At 41.6% G+C, this 14,769-nt stretch overlaps 1 protein-coding gene across 3 annotated transcripts in view; it reads left to right on the top strand.

Moving 5' to 3' along the window:
* Positions 1 to 14,769, top strand: part of CNTLN (centlein) — a 171,497-nt gene that overhangs the window by 143,911 nt on the left and 12,817 nt on the right. For all 3 annotated transcript variants that reach the window (XR_014542968.1, XM_083592879.1, XM_083592878.1), the window contains 2 exons: positions 32 to 217; positions 14,113 to 14,307. Coding sequence is in view for 2 of the 3 variants with exons in the window: in XM_083592879.1 (XP_083449005.1) it covers positions 32 to 217; positions 14,113 to 14,307 (381 nt within the window). In the remaining variant the exon portion in view is untranslated. The remainder of the gene's footprint in view (positions 1 to 31; positions 218 to 14,112; positions 14,308 to 14,769) is intronic.

The following is a 14,769-nucleotide window of genomic DNA, read 5'->3' as shown; positions in this document are numbered from 1 at the left end:
CCAATATCATTTTCATGTGGCTTTATTTCAGGAGCTTAAACTCGCCAATCTAGAAGCTAAAATGGCTGAGGCGGAATGTGCCATGACAGAACTCGAAACCACTGCCTCTCAGCAACTTCATGGCTTGGCAAAGCAAAGTGAACAAGCACTCGAAGTATTGCAGAAAAAGTTGATGATGTCCAATGACAAGGTGGAAGAGTTCGTTACCTTTGTGAAGGTTCGGTATTTTAAAAAAATTGTCTTTTGGTTTAGTGACATGCCTTAGGTCCGCTTTCCCCAACCTAGTGCCCTCCAGATGTGCCCTCCAGCGCTTAGGGATGACAGAAGTACTGTTCCAACATCTGGAGGGCACTGGGTTGGGGAAGGCTGACCTACATCATACTAATTTAATGCAAATATTCCTGTGGACTCCAGACTTCAGGGTTTTCCTATTGTCCTTCTAGCAGACGGTGAGATGGGCCAATGGTGACATCTCTGCCTCTGCACTTGGGGCATCCACTGTTGCCAGGACGAAGTTTTCTTCTGGCTCAGCATATCCCCAGCATCCAGATCAAGACCTCCCCAGCCCCTGGGACCCTCCCTCAGATTGGTTTCCAGACTGCCATCCCACTCCTCTTCCCCCTATATATGTATATATTAAAAAAACCACCTCTCCTCATGTGAACAAAGATGGACAAAGCTGTTGTTTGAGTGACTCACCTTTGATGAGTGACTGCCCAATTTCTCCTGAGCACAAAGTGATGTCCAGACAGCACAACCAGACAGGAGATCTGTGAACAGGGTGTCCACTGAATTTTGTTTTGCTAATTAGCAGCCCTATTAAGGGAGAGGTATGTATGAAGGTTGGGGGGAGGGCTTGATTTGGAAGGTGCTGTTTAATCCTTTTCTCCCAGGCAGTTTCTCCAAGGTAAATTGCCTAAAAATTGGTTGTTAGCTGTGCAGGGCAGAAAAAGGCATGTGTAGATGCTGCCCCCTCCCCGCAGAACTAATAGCAACAGAAGTATCTATGAAGGTAAAGTGAGATAAATGTCATAGGGCTTCTATTGCTTTGACTTAACCTATTATGAATCTGGAATAGAACATCCTGTTTTCTCTATCAACATTTTAAATTTAGTTTAATAGACCTTTCCAAATAAATGCCATCTCCAAAATATCATAGTTATGTATCCTCCCTCTGTTGAATAGAAGATCACTGCCAAGTTGTCAAGAGCAAAGGTAGCTAAAAAGAAATTGCCAGCAGGAGTGAAATTAATAAAGACTAAATGAAATTAACTTGCTTGCTGACAACCTAACAAGCTAATTACTACTTTGGATAGTCAGTAATAAACACAGTCAAGCACACGGCACCTAAAAACAGCTGAGTAGCTTTCAGAGGAAGAAGAGGAAGCACGCTATCTCAAAAGATGTGTCGCTGCATGTATTAAAATGGTCAGGGCACAGTTCTCGTCTGCTAAGCACACCTAGAACTGTTGGATTTCATTGGAACTTAAGCACATTTTGCTGTGCTTTGGACTGCGACTGCACAAAATGCAACGGAATGAGCTTATAGTAACAGAACTTTTCTAGCTGAGCACAATTTGTGAGAAGTAGACCAAACAAGATCAGGGGAGCATTGCTCCAAAGTTACAATGTCAGAGAAAACACTAATTTTGAAAGTCAAGGACCTCACCACATGCATATATTGATCCCTTCAAACTGAACACACAGAAATCAACTCCAAGGTCCTGCTCTACATAATAAAATGGTTAGGGAGCCTGCTTGAAACAGCATCCCCAGGTCACCTTTCCCATACTGCATCTTGCCCCTATGGCATCTTCCCCGTAGTATTTTGTATTATCCACTATGTATGTTTAGGAATGTACCAGTGCCAGAATACTTGTTACTCCTCAACACTGCTTTCTAGTTTTGCATACTTCTCACAATCTGTATTTTTGGGCATTTCATTGCACTCGGAACTATCTGTTTACATTTTTAACACGACACTCATGCATAATAAACATACCTGCCAACTTAGTATAGCAATGCATGCAGCTGGTGAACTGGATTTCACCTGTAGTGCCCGGAAGCTTGCAACCATGATACAGGTGTTTAATCTTTAAGGGGCCACAAGACTCATTGCTTTTCATGTTGCTCTTCTACATTGTATGGATATCTCCTGAGTGATAACTCAGTTGGTAGATAATGAGACTCTTAATCTCAGGGATGTGGGTTCGAACCCCACACTGGGCGAAAGATTCCTGCATTACAGGGGGTTGGACTAGATGATCCCAGTGGTCCCTTCCAACTCATATGATTCTGTGATCTTCCAGGCCAGTGCCAGCTGCAAGTAGTCATGTGCAGCACTGGTGCAGATCCTCTCTACACTATTCAGATACTGAGCTCTGCTGCATGTTACTTTAGCAGTATAGAGAATGTTGTAGCATAGGGTTGCCATATTGAAATGCCAATTGAAATGGCGAAATTTGCATCCGGAGGGAAAAAGCTCAACAACTTTTGTGTCTGGATTTTTACTTCTTGAAATATGGAACCCTATTGTAGCATAGAACGCTCTTGTTCAAGGTTCTAGCCTTGCACAACCCTTTCCCCAGGGTTGTTCTATTACAGACAAGGCTTGCATCTCTCTCCCAATCTTGGCAAAAAAAATTAATACCCAGTCAGCATTCCATACCTACCAAGCCTGCTAAATCCTAACTAAGCTGTTTTTGTGCCTTTTCATCCTTTCGTTCCCCTCGCTTCCTACAGATTTTTTTTGAATTTTATTTCTGCAGATGTGTTCCTGCCTTCCATTTGTGTAGTGTCATTCTGCCTACATACAAATCCACCCTCACAGAATGAGTTTTCTATTAGTATATAGCAGGGGTAGGCAAAGGGTCAATTGGGATCTACTGGGAGATCTTCAGGTGATTTGAGGTTGATCATCTGGGATTTCTGGCTCCCATTTGTTTAACAATGGCAACATGTCAAATGACTTCCCAACGCCTTAGATTATACTCTTGAAATGCTGTTATATGGTTACACCATTACATGGTTAACCGTTGCAAGGAATCAGTGGCTTCACACATTTTGTCATTTGTGAGGACTGCCTTTTTCTACATATTTGTGACAATCTTAAAACGTACACAGTTACAAACCTCATAATAAACAAAACCCAGGTCAATATGCATTTGATAGAATAATTTTGTTGAAAACTGTTAATCTATTGTGCCTGGTAGATAAATTGCAAGGAAACAAAGATGTGGTCTGGAAATCAGATATTGATGATGAGCAGAGCAGCCATTATTGACTTGAATTCACCTAGTTGCTAAATATTTATGCAAGGAGAGTCCTCTGAAACCCATTTTTAAGCACAGTGTGTTACCGAAAAATAACAGCTGAGATTCTTCCTCGGGTATCAGTAGCACTATATACTGCACGTAAAAACTACTTCTTAAACATTTCCCACTAAAACCACACATAGGGAAATTAAGTTAGCACAATGAGGCAGTACCTGTGCCCCTCCCCCTGGCACCACCTCCTTCTTTGAAGTATACTCTGTGCCATCTCTACCCTCTCCCTCTAGGAAACTGCCAATTTTTCTTCTATTCTCGCCCTGCTCTTCCCTTTTCCACTTTGATATGTCTCTCCCTCCTGTATCAGCCCTTATTATGAGACGGCTGTATCTTCAAGTGAATGACAGAGACCCTTTTCACACATTCTGCATTTGAAGTGTACACGAGGCGTACAAACGTACCTTGGCTTTTGACCTTCAGCACTGTAAGGGCTGCATCAGTACAAAACACGGTACCATTTCTCGGTTTGATCGTAATTTGCATTATGCCTTTACTTTGCATTATAGATCTTGCTCACTGTAGACACTGCTGCCCTTTTCTCTGCTACAACGCGCTCAGTTCAGCCGCCCGTCACCCCAGTCCTACAGATAAGAGTATATGTCCCCAGGTTATTGGCCAAGCAGCTGTCCATATTGCTTTCACCTTTTCTCTCTCTTCATTTGAGTGATCTGATCCGTTTGTTCACGGTACTGTCAACCCCCAAAGCCTTCAGCCTTGAGTTACTTTCAGCCATCATATTTATCTACAGGAAACTTGGATTCTTGTCAGCTATGTCTGCACCAGTAGATACGTTTGGGAGATTTTGAACTTGAGGGGGAATACTGGAGAATATGGAATGTGTGAAAGGCTTTCTTTAAAAAAGTGAAAACTTGTGTGATAGTAATTTCAATCAAATATCTCCTTTAAGGATGTGGGATGTTTTCATCTACATGTTCATATCAGTTTTGGTATTTATAGTAGAAGTTTAATGTAACATATTTATATTGTATGATTGGTGGAAATAAAGCAGCTTTTGTTTTACAAGTGGAGGGCTTCATATTGGTATTTAATATCAGCAGATACTGCAGAAATGCCCCAAATACTCCACCATTTAATTAACAAGCTGAATTTTTCATACTTTATAGATCTTGATTTAATTATTGCTCTGGGACTACATTCATGCAATCTGAAATATGTCTACTCAGAGTAAGCCCCACTGAGTTCAGTGGGACCTATTTCCAGGGGAAATGTTTAGGATCAGAGCCCTAGAACTATGTGAGTAATATACTGGTTAAATAGGATGTAGCCTGATGATAACTAAGATTTCCTGGTTTCTCTACTGTGGCTGGATAGATGTTATAATACAATTTTGGTTAGAAGCACCCTTCCCTTGTATAAGGCTTTTGGTTGCAGGAAACAAGCTTAATGTTGGAGCAGTTTGAAAGCAAAGACTGAACTTTTTGGTCCATTTTAGCTCAATCTTACAGTTGTAATTTTAGTTCAGATTTGGGGAAAAATCCCGTATGATGCATTTGTACCATTGTCGCCAGGCAGTGAGTTTGCCAGTCTGTGGACATCCATAATATGTGTGATAACAAAATAAATCAGAATAGTTTTTAATTTAAACACTTTCATATGTGCTAGAACAGCCTTCCCTACACTGCTGTCCGTGGTGCTATAGTTCAAACATGTGAAGGTCAACAGGCTGGCTTCTTTAGAAGATTACCACAAGTGGCTCATGGGAGCATTTTCATGACGCCTCTGGAAAATCTTGATGTATATGATTCGCTGACTGTTTTCTGTTCACCAGGCTTCCGTTTGGTGGCAGGTCAGGCGCCGATGCTTGTATTAAGAAACAGCCACAGTTGATGGTTCTGAGAAGAACTTGGTGATTAAATTAATTCTCCATCAGGATTACTCTTCAGATGGGATTTAGGCAAATTGAATCAGAAGCCTGGATGGTGACAGTGAATATCTATTAGAGTGCAAGGGGAAAATAATAGGCTATCTGGATTTTAATGAATGAAGTGAATATCTGAATTCTCGCTGTTTTGCGTTAGCATATGGTAAGAAATACGTACAGTACACCAGGAGCTATAATGTAGATGCTGGACAGACTCTGTATCGCTCCAGATGAAAAATTGAAAACTTCTGCTGTGCTGGAAATTAGGCTCCATTTATGATTTGGACACAGATAGCACATTTCCTTGGGGGTTTCAATATTACAGTATAAAACCTGTGTCTGGATACTACTGTATTTATAATCTTTGAAAATATTTCAGCCTATGTTGAAATTTAGAATATATATATATATATATATATATATATATATATATAGCAGCCAAATGGCACTGGGCAGCATCTTTCCAGCAGCTGCTCATATAATTCTGAAAAGGCAAGTGTCTACAGACCTGATTCACATAACTAATATAGAAGCACATTTCGTTTTAAAGAGTTGCTGCAGTATAGCAACGTAGTGTGCTGATCCAGAGCTGGTATACGGAAACTATTTGCTCTGGCTCTTGAAATGCCTTTTGGGTACAATCACATAGTTATTTCTATACAGTATATGATAGATGTTCAAGATTGTTTTGGCAAGAAGAAGAGAAGAAGAAGAGTTTGGATTTGATATCCCGCTTTATCACTACCCGAAGGAGTCTCAAAGCGGCTAACATTCTCCTTTCCCTTCCTCCCCCACAACAAACACTCTGTGAGGTGAGTGAGGCTGAGAGACTTCAGAGAAGTGTGACCAGCCCAAGGTCACCCGCAGCTGCATGTGGAGGAGCGGAGACGCGAACCCGGTTCACCAGATTACGAGTCCACCGCTCTTAACCACTACACCACACTAGCCCTCTCAAGAGGGCAAGCACATAGAACCTGCATGGTACGTGCAACCAGTTCTATTTTGGCAAAAGAAAATAGGGAAATCTCTTCAAGGAGATGCTTTTTTCTGCTGATTGTGAAGACAGAGACTGTGCTATACTGTGAAGTTCAGGTCTACTAAATCACCACCATATCTAAATACTGATAACAAAAATGAGAGTTTTTTCTTGCTAAGAAGAAGAAAGCTTCCTAATATTAAGTCAACCCATTGGTCCATCTAGCTTGGTATTATCAATCTTCAACACCAGCCAGTGTCCAATGTTCAGACATGATGTGTCAAGGGGCTGTCAGGAAAATGCAGGTCATCCACAGGTCAGGAAAATGACTGGGCAGGGGGGAGGTATGATACTGGATCCATAACCTAAAGGGGGATCCCCATAAGTGGTCTTGAGAGGGGCATCACAAGGCACTGGCCCAAACTCAGGATTTTGAAATTTTCTTATGGGTCAACATGGCTACCTTTAATTTTTGAATCTTTTGTTTTTCTGGCTCTCAGGGATGACAAAACATACCAGGGCCTTTTCAGCACAGGCCCCGACTGGGCGGAACACTCCGTCACAATAAACCAGGGCCCTACGGGATTTGACATCTTTCTGCAGGGCCTGCAAGACGGAGCTGTTCCGCCTGGCCTTCGGCTTAGATTCACTCTGACCCCTTATATGGGATTTGGCATATAAATTTTCCCTTGGCTTTTTTGCTGGCCCATGTAGGACCAGCATGGATAATAATAATAATAATAATAATAATAATAATAATAATAAATTTTATTTATATCCCGCCCTCCCCAGCCGAAGCTGGGCTCAGGGCGGCTAACAACAATCAAAATAATCCAACTTTCTAAAAACATTCATTATAGATAGCTGGTTCTGGTGAATATCTGATGTTTCCTCCCTTTATGGTCTTGATTTATGGGCTACTACTAAAATGAGGCTGCATTTTGAGCTGCATTTTAAGCCGTATTTTAATTAACTTTTTTCTATTACATTTTATTGTAATTTATATTTGGTGTTAACCGCCCTGAGCCCAGCCCTGGCCGGGGAGGGCAGGGTTTAAATAATAATAAAAATTATTTATTTATTTATTTATTTATTTATTTATTTATTTATTTTCATCACATATTTTTGTTGAGTCCTTAATTTTATGTCTTACTAAGATCGCAAAACCTTTGCCATTCAAATGTAACCTTGCGGGGGATAGTATACTAGCTATACAAATACTCTGCTGCTTGTGGTACCAACAGTTTTAGTGCTGTTCTCCAAGCACTGAACAAGACTAGTGGTTCTTAATTTATTATTTGCCAGTAGATCAAAGCTCAGACTGACAAAGCAGAACAAAAATGTTAGCGGACTTTAGCTAATGCTCAAAATGTATTTTCTGAGAGAATATCAAATAAGGTCAGTAAAAGTGTGACCTTTATTTCTAGGTCTTTGAGGACATTTAAGATTCCTGGGAGCTGAAATGCCTTAAGGAAAGTTTCATGGGTACTGACTACAGTAGAAATATGCTCAAAAATCTAAATGTAGAGGTTTTGAGTTAGATGCTAGAGTTTGAGAGGTACTGCTTTGTTTACCAGTGAAATGCATAACTGTAGGTTCCTGGTACAGTGGTACCTCGGGTTAAGTACTTAATTCGTTCCGGAGGTCCGTACTTAACCTGAAACTGTTCTTAACCTGAAGCACCACTTTAGCTAATGGGGTCTCCTGATGCTTCCGCGCCGCCAGAGCACGATTTCTGTTCTCATCCTGAAGCAAAGTTCTTAACCCAAGGTACTATTTCTGGGTTAGCAGAGTCTGTAACCTGAAGCGTATGTAACCCGAGGTACCACTGTACTTACACCAAGCCTGACCAAACCAAAGGCTCCACATTGCCTGCCAACCAGAGGGTGCTTTTCCTTTAACCTTCTCTTTTGGATTTAAGAAGAACTCTGAGATCAGAGGGTACACAGCATCGGGCCAAGGTCCCAGCCTCAGTTGGAGTTCCTATTTCAAGCCCTTTGTCCCTTTGAGATCCTCATTACAGCTAAATTTAGGGGGGGGTTTGGGGGGGAGGGAGTAGAAATTGAAATATGCAGGCTAGACCCTTAACGTGCCCCTATATCCACAAAATGATATCCTCTCATTTATCAATGCATGCTTGAGCAAAAAAATAAATCAAAGATGTTTCATCCAGGCCTACAAGTGTCTCAGAGACAAGAGACTATGTTAAAATAAATGAAGAGATTTCCATTAGTTTTCCATGAATTTGTCAGAACACTGCCATGCTCTTTCTGTTTGCTGATCTCTGTTTTCTGCTGTCTTTTGTCTTCTTCAGCCCATAGTGAACTGCTGACAAACTGCAAAAATATCAAAGAAATAAGCTGTTCTCAAGACGTAGTAGGAAAATTACCATAGGAGTAGTCTTTTGTAACTATTGATTTCAGATTACCCAAATCTCAGATTGTGAAATGAGTAAAGGGAAATAAGAAATGGATTTTCAGAATTAGAGAAATCTCTTTAGATATGTTTCAAATACGTTTACAACTGCTCCCTGAAGAACATGTTTTGAATAAACCAAAGGCTTGAAATTAGAGTGCTTTACTCAGCACACCAGTAACCATGCTTCATAATACTGTAATCAATTTTATATGTGGTTCCATGCTTTGTACAAGGGAGGCATTCATTCAGTTTTTCTGTACACATACATTATTAGGGAAGAAAATGTACTGAGCAAAAAAGCCCGTTAGTCTGTGTTCTAAACTCCATGGTTCAAATCAATGGTGGTTTGGCAACTGGGTCCTTCCCTGGGGCTCACACTCATTCCCTCTTTCCCTTGTGTTTGGGTTTCTTCTTCCACTTCCTGATTTTTGCTACCCATATTTTGCTGCCACATCTGAGCTGGCAAATTGTAAGTATGTAAACTCGTTTCAAAATCATTATTTAAAGACACTGTGCTAATTCTACTTTGCCAATATAGATGTCATGGCAAGCTATGACTGGCGAAAACATAAGACATGGAAATGGGAGGTAATGAGTCAGTGGACGCTCCTAATCACCAAACTCTGATTTGGCACCCAAGTGGAGAACTTAATTGATCAATCCTTGTTTGTTTCATACTCCTAAGGTCAATCCTAAAGTCAGTGAGCAAATAGCATCATCCTAACTTTGTATAAGGGATGCGGGTGGCGCTGTGGGTAAAACCTCAGCGCCTAGGACTTGCCGATCGCATGGTCGGCAGTTCGAATCCCCGTGGCGGGGTGCGCTCCCGTCGTTCGGTCCCAGCGCCTGCCAACCTAGCAGTTCGAAAGCACCCCCGGGTGCAAGTAGATAAATAGGGACCGCTTACCAGCGGGAAGGTAAACGGCGTTTCCGTGTGCTGTGCTGGCTCGCCAGATGCAGCTTGTCACGCTGGCCACGTGACCCGGAAGTGTCTGCGGACAGCGCTGGCTCCCGGCCTCTAGAGTGAGATGAGCGCACAACCCTAGAGTCTGGCAAGACTGGCCCGTACGGGCAGGGGTACCTTTACCTTTACCTTTAACTTTGTATAGCTTACAAATTTTGTGTACTACTCATATTCTACATGTCACATCTTAGAATAAGATAATCTGCATGGTCAGTCATTTTAGTGGCTAACAGTATAGCCAGTGATTCTCTGTTGCTCTTTTATGAAACCACTGGGAAATGAGGTTTCCCCCCTAAAATATTGTCCAGTTTGGTTCTTTTCAATAATAATAAAAAATGTCTGTAGAATGACCACCTACTACGTGTGGCAGGAAATAAAAATTAGTGTAGCTCTCTTGAGTTTTTCAGCTTCAGGCTGAGTTCCCATCTTCTCTCCCTCTATCCCAAGAGTGACATTTAGAGTGAGTGTCAGCCCCTCCCTTATTATAGACCGCAAACAATTATTATCATCTTACGTCTGGCTGGCTCATAGCATCCATAAATAAAGTGATTACTGTTATAAACAGTGCTAAGTGTATGCATGTCAAAAGCTCTTGCTATTATTTATTTTTATTTATTTATTTTGCAACTAGTGCTCTGTTGAAATTGGACCATCCAGCAGAGAAGAACCAGTCTGAAAAATGACTAGGAAACTTGTCTCAAAGGGCACCTTCCATTTGGCTCTTGAAGGCAGTAGAGAGCACAACTGCTGATGGCCAGAGTGGCAATACAGATGTTTTCAGTGGTATTCCCCTTAATGTTACTCAGAGTAGACCCACTGGAATTAACGAGCATGGCTAATTTGCATCAGTTAATGCCAATGGGTTTACTCTGAGCAATACGTAATGGGACACCATCCTTTATGACACATTAAACATGAATGCATGCAGGAACAAAGATTTGGAACTTGGTTACTCTTTCATCCTTTATTCCAAATCCCTCTGTGTACCCAGAAATATGAAATGATGCATTTCAGTGGTGCTCCATCCTGTGGGTTCTGTAAGTAGTCCCCTTCATAAGCCTGCTTTTCTGTCATGTGTAGCAACGCAGACACTCGACTGGCAATGTTGATGGTCGTGTTTTCCTTAGCCGTGGCTACTCTTAGAACCAGGGGAGCCATCTCTCCCTCAGGATTGTGGGTGCCCGCTGTCGTAACACGAACGTGTGATGTGACAAGCACATGCCTGCAAGTAGTGCATGTGATGTCGCATGTCCGCATTGTGGCAGCCATTCCTCTTCCTCCTCTCCACAGCCAGCGAAGCACCCTTTTCTGTGGAGAGGGGCTCACACTCGGAGGCAGAGAGACTCTGTCTCAGCGTCCAAGCCCCTAACCCAGAAACGGTGCCTCATCGGCTGGCTGTGGAGGGCAGAGCTGAACAATTTCTCTCTGAGGCAGTGCCACTGCCACCTGCCGGCTTTGCTCATTGACTTTGTGGGTGCCTGACCCTCACAATTAGATTATTGTGGGTGCCCAAGCACCCACGGCCGCTTGTGCTTGGAATTGTACTACAGAAGACCACCAAGCTGTTCCTGTGCTTATTGACACATTTATTTGAAAAAGAAATTACAGATAGCAAAAATAGTCTGCTATCTTGCACAGTTATTTATTTCAAGAAAGTGTATACCCCTCCGTATCAGCCATGTTCTCGGAGCTGTTTACAATTGAATTAGTGGGAAACTGTTGGATGTTCACTGAATTATTGAGTGTGGTGACTCCCCTTTCTCTATTCTACCATATTCTTCCACCTTTCTACTTAAATCTTTTTCATAAACCACTTACTCGTTCTTTAATCAGACTTTGGCTCTCATTTGCTGCCAATGCTAAGCCATTGCTTTCAGCTGACAGATAATACTTTTGTTTTGATCATGTCTGAATGCCAGCTGTTTAAGGCCGACTGAATATTTCAGGTGTGATCTCTCTAAAGCTGCGCAGAAATTCGTCGTTATTTATGTAGTTCTCTCTCTTTTCCATCAAACCAGTATGAGCTAGTGCTGCTGGTGAAACTGTTTGATCATTCCCTTACATACTCAGCATTGAACTTATTAGCTACTTAAGAAGGATTGGGTTGGTGAGTTTTCACAGGGGGAATTCTATCTTCTGTAGTACTCTAGTGGGAAAATAGATCACGAGCCTCTAAAACATATGTGCGCCTCCATTGTAAAAACTTCAAGCTCTTTGCCATTTAATTATTTGCTACCAAAATTAAAAACATATTCAAAACTGCAATGCTTCCCTTAGGCACTGATGGTCGGGGAACACTAGGGATATTTTTACAGTTACCATGAGAATCCAGCACAGGGGAAAACAAAAACATCAGTGGAGTACGAGTTATTAAAGTCCTGCCTGCTGATTAGCCATTTGGGCTGCAATCCAGTATTCAGTTAGAGGTGCTTAAGAACAATTGAAATCAATGTGCTGGATTGCAGCATTGCCCTCCAGTGCTATAGATCTAGCAACAGAAGGAACATTATGCATCTCTTTATCCCTGGAGGCAAATCCTCTCTCTAGTTTCTTACTTTCAGTGTTGGAGGTTGGAAGTTTGCAGTGCAGCCTTGATGGTGTTGATGGGCCCAGAAGGCCCATAGCATGTAGTGAATTGTAACGGGACCATACCTTTGCCCCTCATTCTATCCCAGACAGTGCTACACGAAGAATAAATAGTGTCCTTATTTCCTAGGGACAGTCCTGGATTTACGGAAGCCGCTCTGGTTTCTGATTTGATCCCAGAAAGTCCCACTTTTCCTTAGGACGTCCCTATTTTCATCGGAGAAATGTTGGAGGATATGGAGTTATGCGGCCCCCAAGCCAAGGCGATAAGTAACTACTGGTATACATCCTTAAGAAGACATCTGAAGGCACTCATGTATAGGGAAGGATTTTTTAAATGCTTAATGTTTTATTATGCTTTTATATATGTTGGAAGCTGCCCAGAGTGGCTGGGGCAATCCAGTCAGATTGGTGGGGTATAAGAAGAAGAAGAAAAAGAAGAAGTAGTCCCTAGAAGGGTTGGAGGGTATGAAATAACATATTACTCTCACCAGGAAGCCAATCTACTCTGGACTGGTTTTCAGGGTTTGTTTCTGGTATTGGGCCTGTCTCAGCTTATGAAGGACCCAATTCATGTGACGAGACACAACCTTGACCTGGTCTTTGTTACAAACCAAGGATCTGTTGGTCACTGGTTTGTTGGTCAGTGGATTGTAATAAGCCCATTGTCAGGGTGGACCATTCCCTGGTGGGATTTGGAATGTCACTGGCAAGGGGGTTGCATCCCTGGAGTCTTAATGAAATCCAGTGGACTCCTGATTGCTCAGCTGGACTTCCTTGATGACATGCTGCTGAAGACCTGGACTCCCTGTGAAATGGTGGTATTGGAGATGGAAAAGAATAGATACTGGAATCTGCAATGCCTGTACCAGAAGGCAGTCTAATACAGATAGATGCTGGAGATGTAATGCTGAAAAGCGCTTGTTGAGGCATATGATGTGGCTGTATCCAGTGTGCTATATACTTTTTGGTCTGAAGCTGTCCATATGTTTGTGACTTCCATGTCCCTTTTTCATCTTGCTTTGTTTTTCATATTCTTTCTTAAATTTGACATTTAACAAACAAACATTATTGCCATTTTCTCAACATGTGAAGATACACTAGGCTTTTTGGAGTGGTAAAATTTAATGATGGCTAAGGACTATGATCAGTGATCTTCTTATATTGTTACATGTGTTCTTCCCTTTTTGTCGCCTGAATTTTTAACTTTATTTCAAAATACATTCCATGTTGTTGCTGTTGTTGTTTGTTTACTCATGAACAACTGTATGAATCTTATCACTAATAGAAGCTTGCTCCAATGAGGCAACATCTGGCATTTGATGTGCATGTTTATGATGCATTATCTTTTCTTAGGTGCTATTGCAGGTTTTAGGCTGCAAATCTATTTAAATGGGAGTAAATCCTAACTAACTCAATTGAACTCATCCTATTGAATGAGTAGGTATGCACCGCTAACCCCGTTGTGGAACCAAAATTTAACATCTAGAGCAAAACACGGGTCTAATATTCAGGCAAATTCAAAAGAAGATAACAGCTGTGGCAGCTTTTGGGGACTGTAGGCCGGGTTTTGTTATTTTTAACTTAATTACCTCATGTGGTTTCTCATGTTGAGGTTCTTTTAAAACAATAAATGGGGTGGTTTATTTGTAGAACTGTCTTGTTCAACACATCAGACTTTGTCCAAAGTCAATCCAGAACTCTGTTCTGTTCCATTCTAGGGATTTTACTAACATACATATGCCAAACAAATGGGGTGTTTCTCAATTACACACGTGTGCTTCTGCAGTTACACACCTATATGTCATGTGCAGCCTACTTTCTTTTGATTATGACTTCTACCCCAACTGCAGCCATACCTTAAAGCATTTGTGATGTGCCAATATGAAGACCAAAGGCGTTGAAAGGTGATCTGGAAATGTACTGATCATTTATTTCTTTATTTCATTTTCCTTAGAGTTTGGCCACAGAGTTGCAGTCTAGTGTGAAAGAGATGAGAACGCGAATCAGATGTAGTAAAAAAATGCAAGAAAACAAAAAATGCAACAGCGTTTCCAAAGCATCTGTTCACCGAGCCCAGCACGTGGCAGCATCTATCCTTAATATTTCAAAGACTGATTTAGACAATTTACTTGATGTTGAGGATGATGAGGTAAGCTACCAATAACACCTGGGTTTGCTAAAAGGAAGCCCCCTCTTTTGCTGGTGTGGATTGGCATAGCTCCATTTAACTCAGTGGGCTGTAGCAGTGTCACTTAGACTCTATAAATTTATTCTCCTCTTCCTCTTCTTCCTCCTCTTCTGATTTCTTACCCACCCTTCACCATAAGGTTCCATTAATGCAATAACAAGATTAGACTGGGTGTGTGTCATGGATGCTTTAGCTAAGTTTATATGATTCTATGTATGTACAGTGGTACCTCGGGTTAAATACTTAATTCGTTCCGGAGGTCCGTTCTTAACCTGAAACTGTTCTTAACCTGAAGCACCACTTTAGCTAATAGGGCCTCCTGCTGCCGCTGCACCGCCGGAGCCCAATTTCTGTTCTTATCCTGAAGCAAAGTTCTTAACCTGAAGCACTATTTCTGGGTTAGCGGAGTCTGTAACCTGAAGC

Source organism: Podarcis filfolensis (assembly GCF_964270895.1).
Source record: "Podarcis filfolensis genome assembly, chromosome: 17".
NCBI classification, from domain to species: domain Eukaryota; kingdom Metazoa; phylum Chordata; class Lepidosauria; order Squamata; family Lacertidae; genus Podarcis; species Podarcis filfolensis.
Note: the sequence above shows the minus strand (reverse complement) of the source record. Positions and strands in the feature narration are given on the sequence as shown.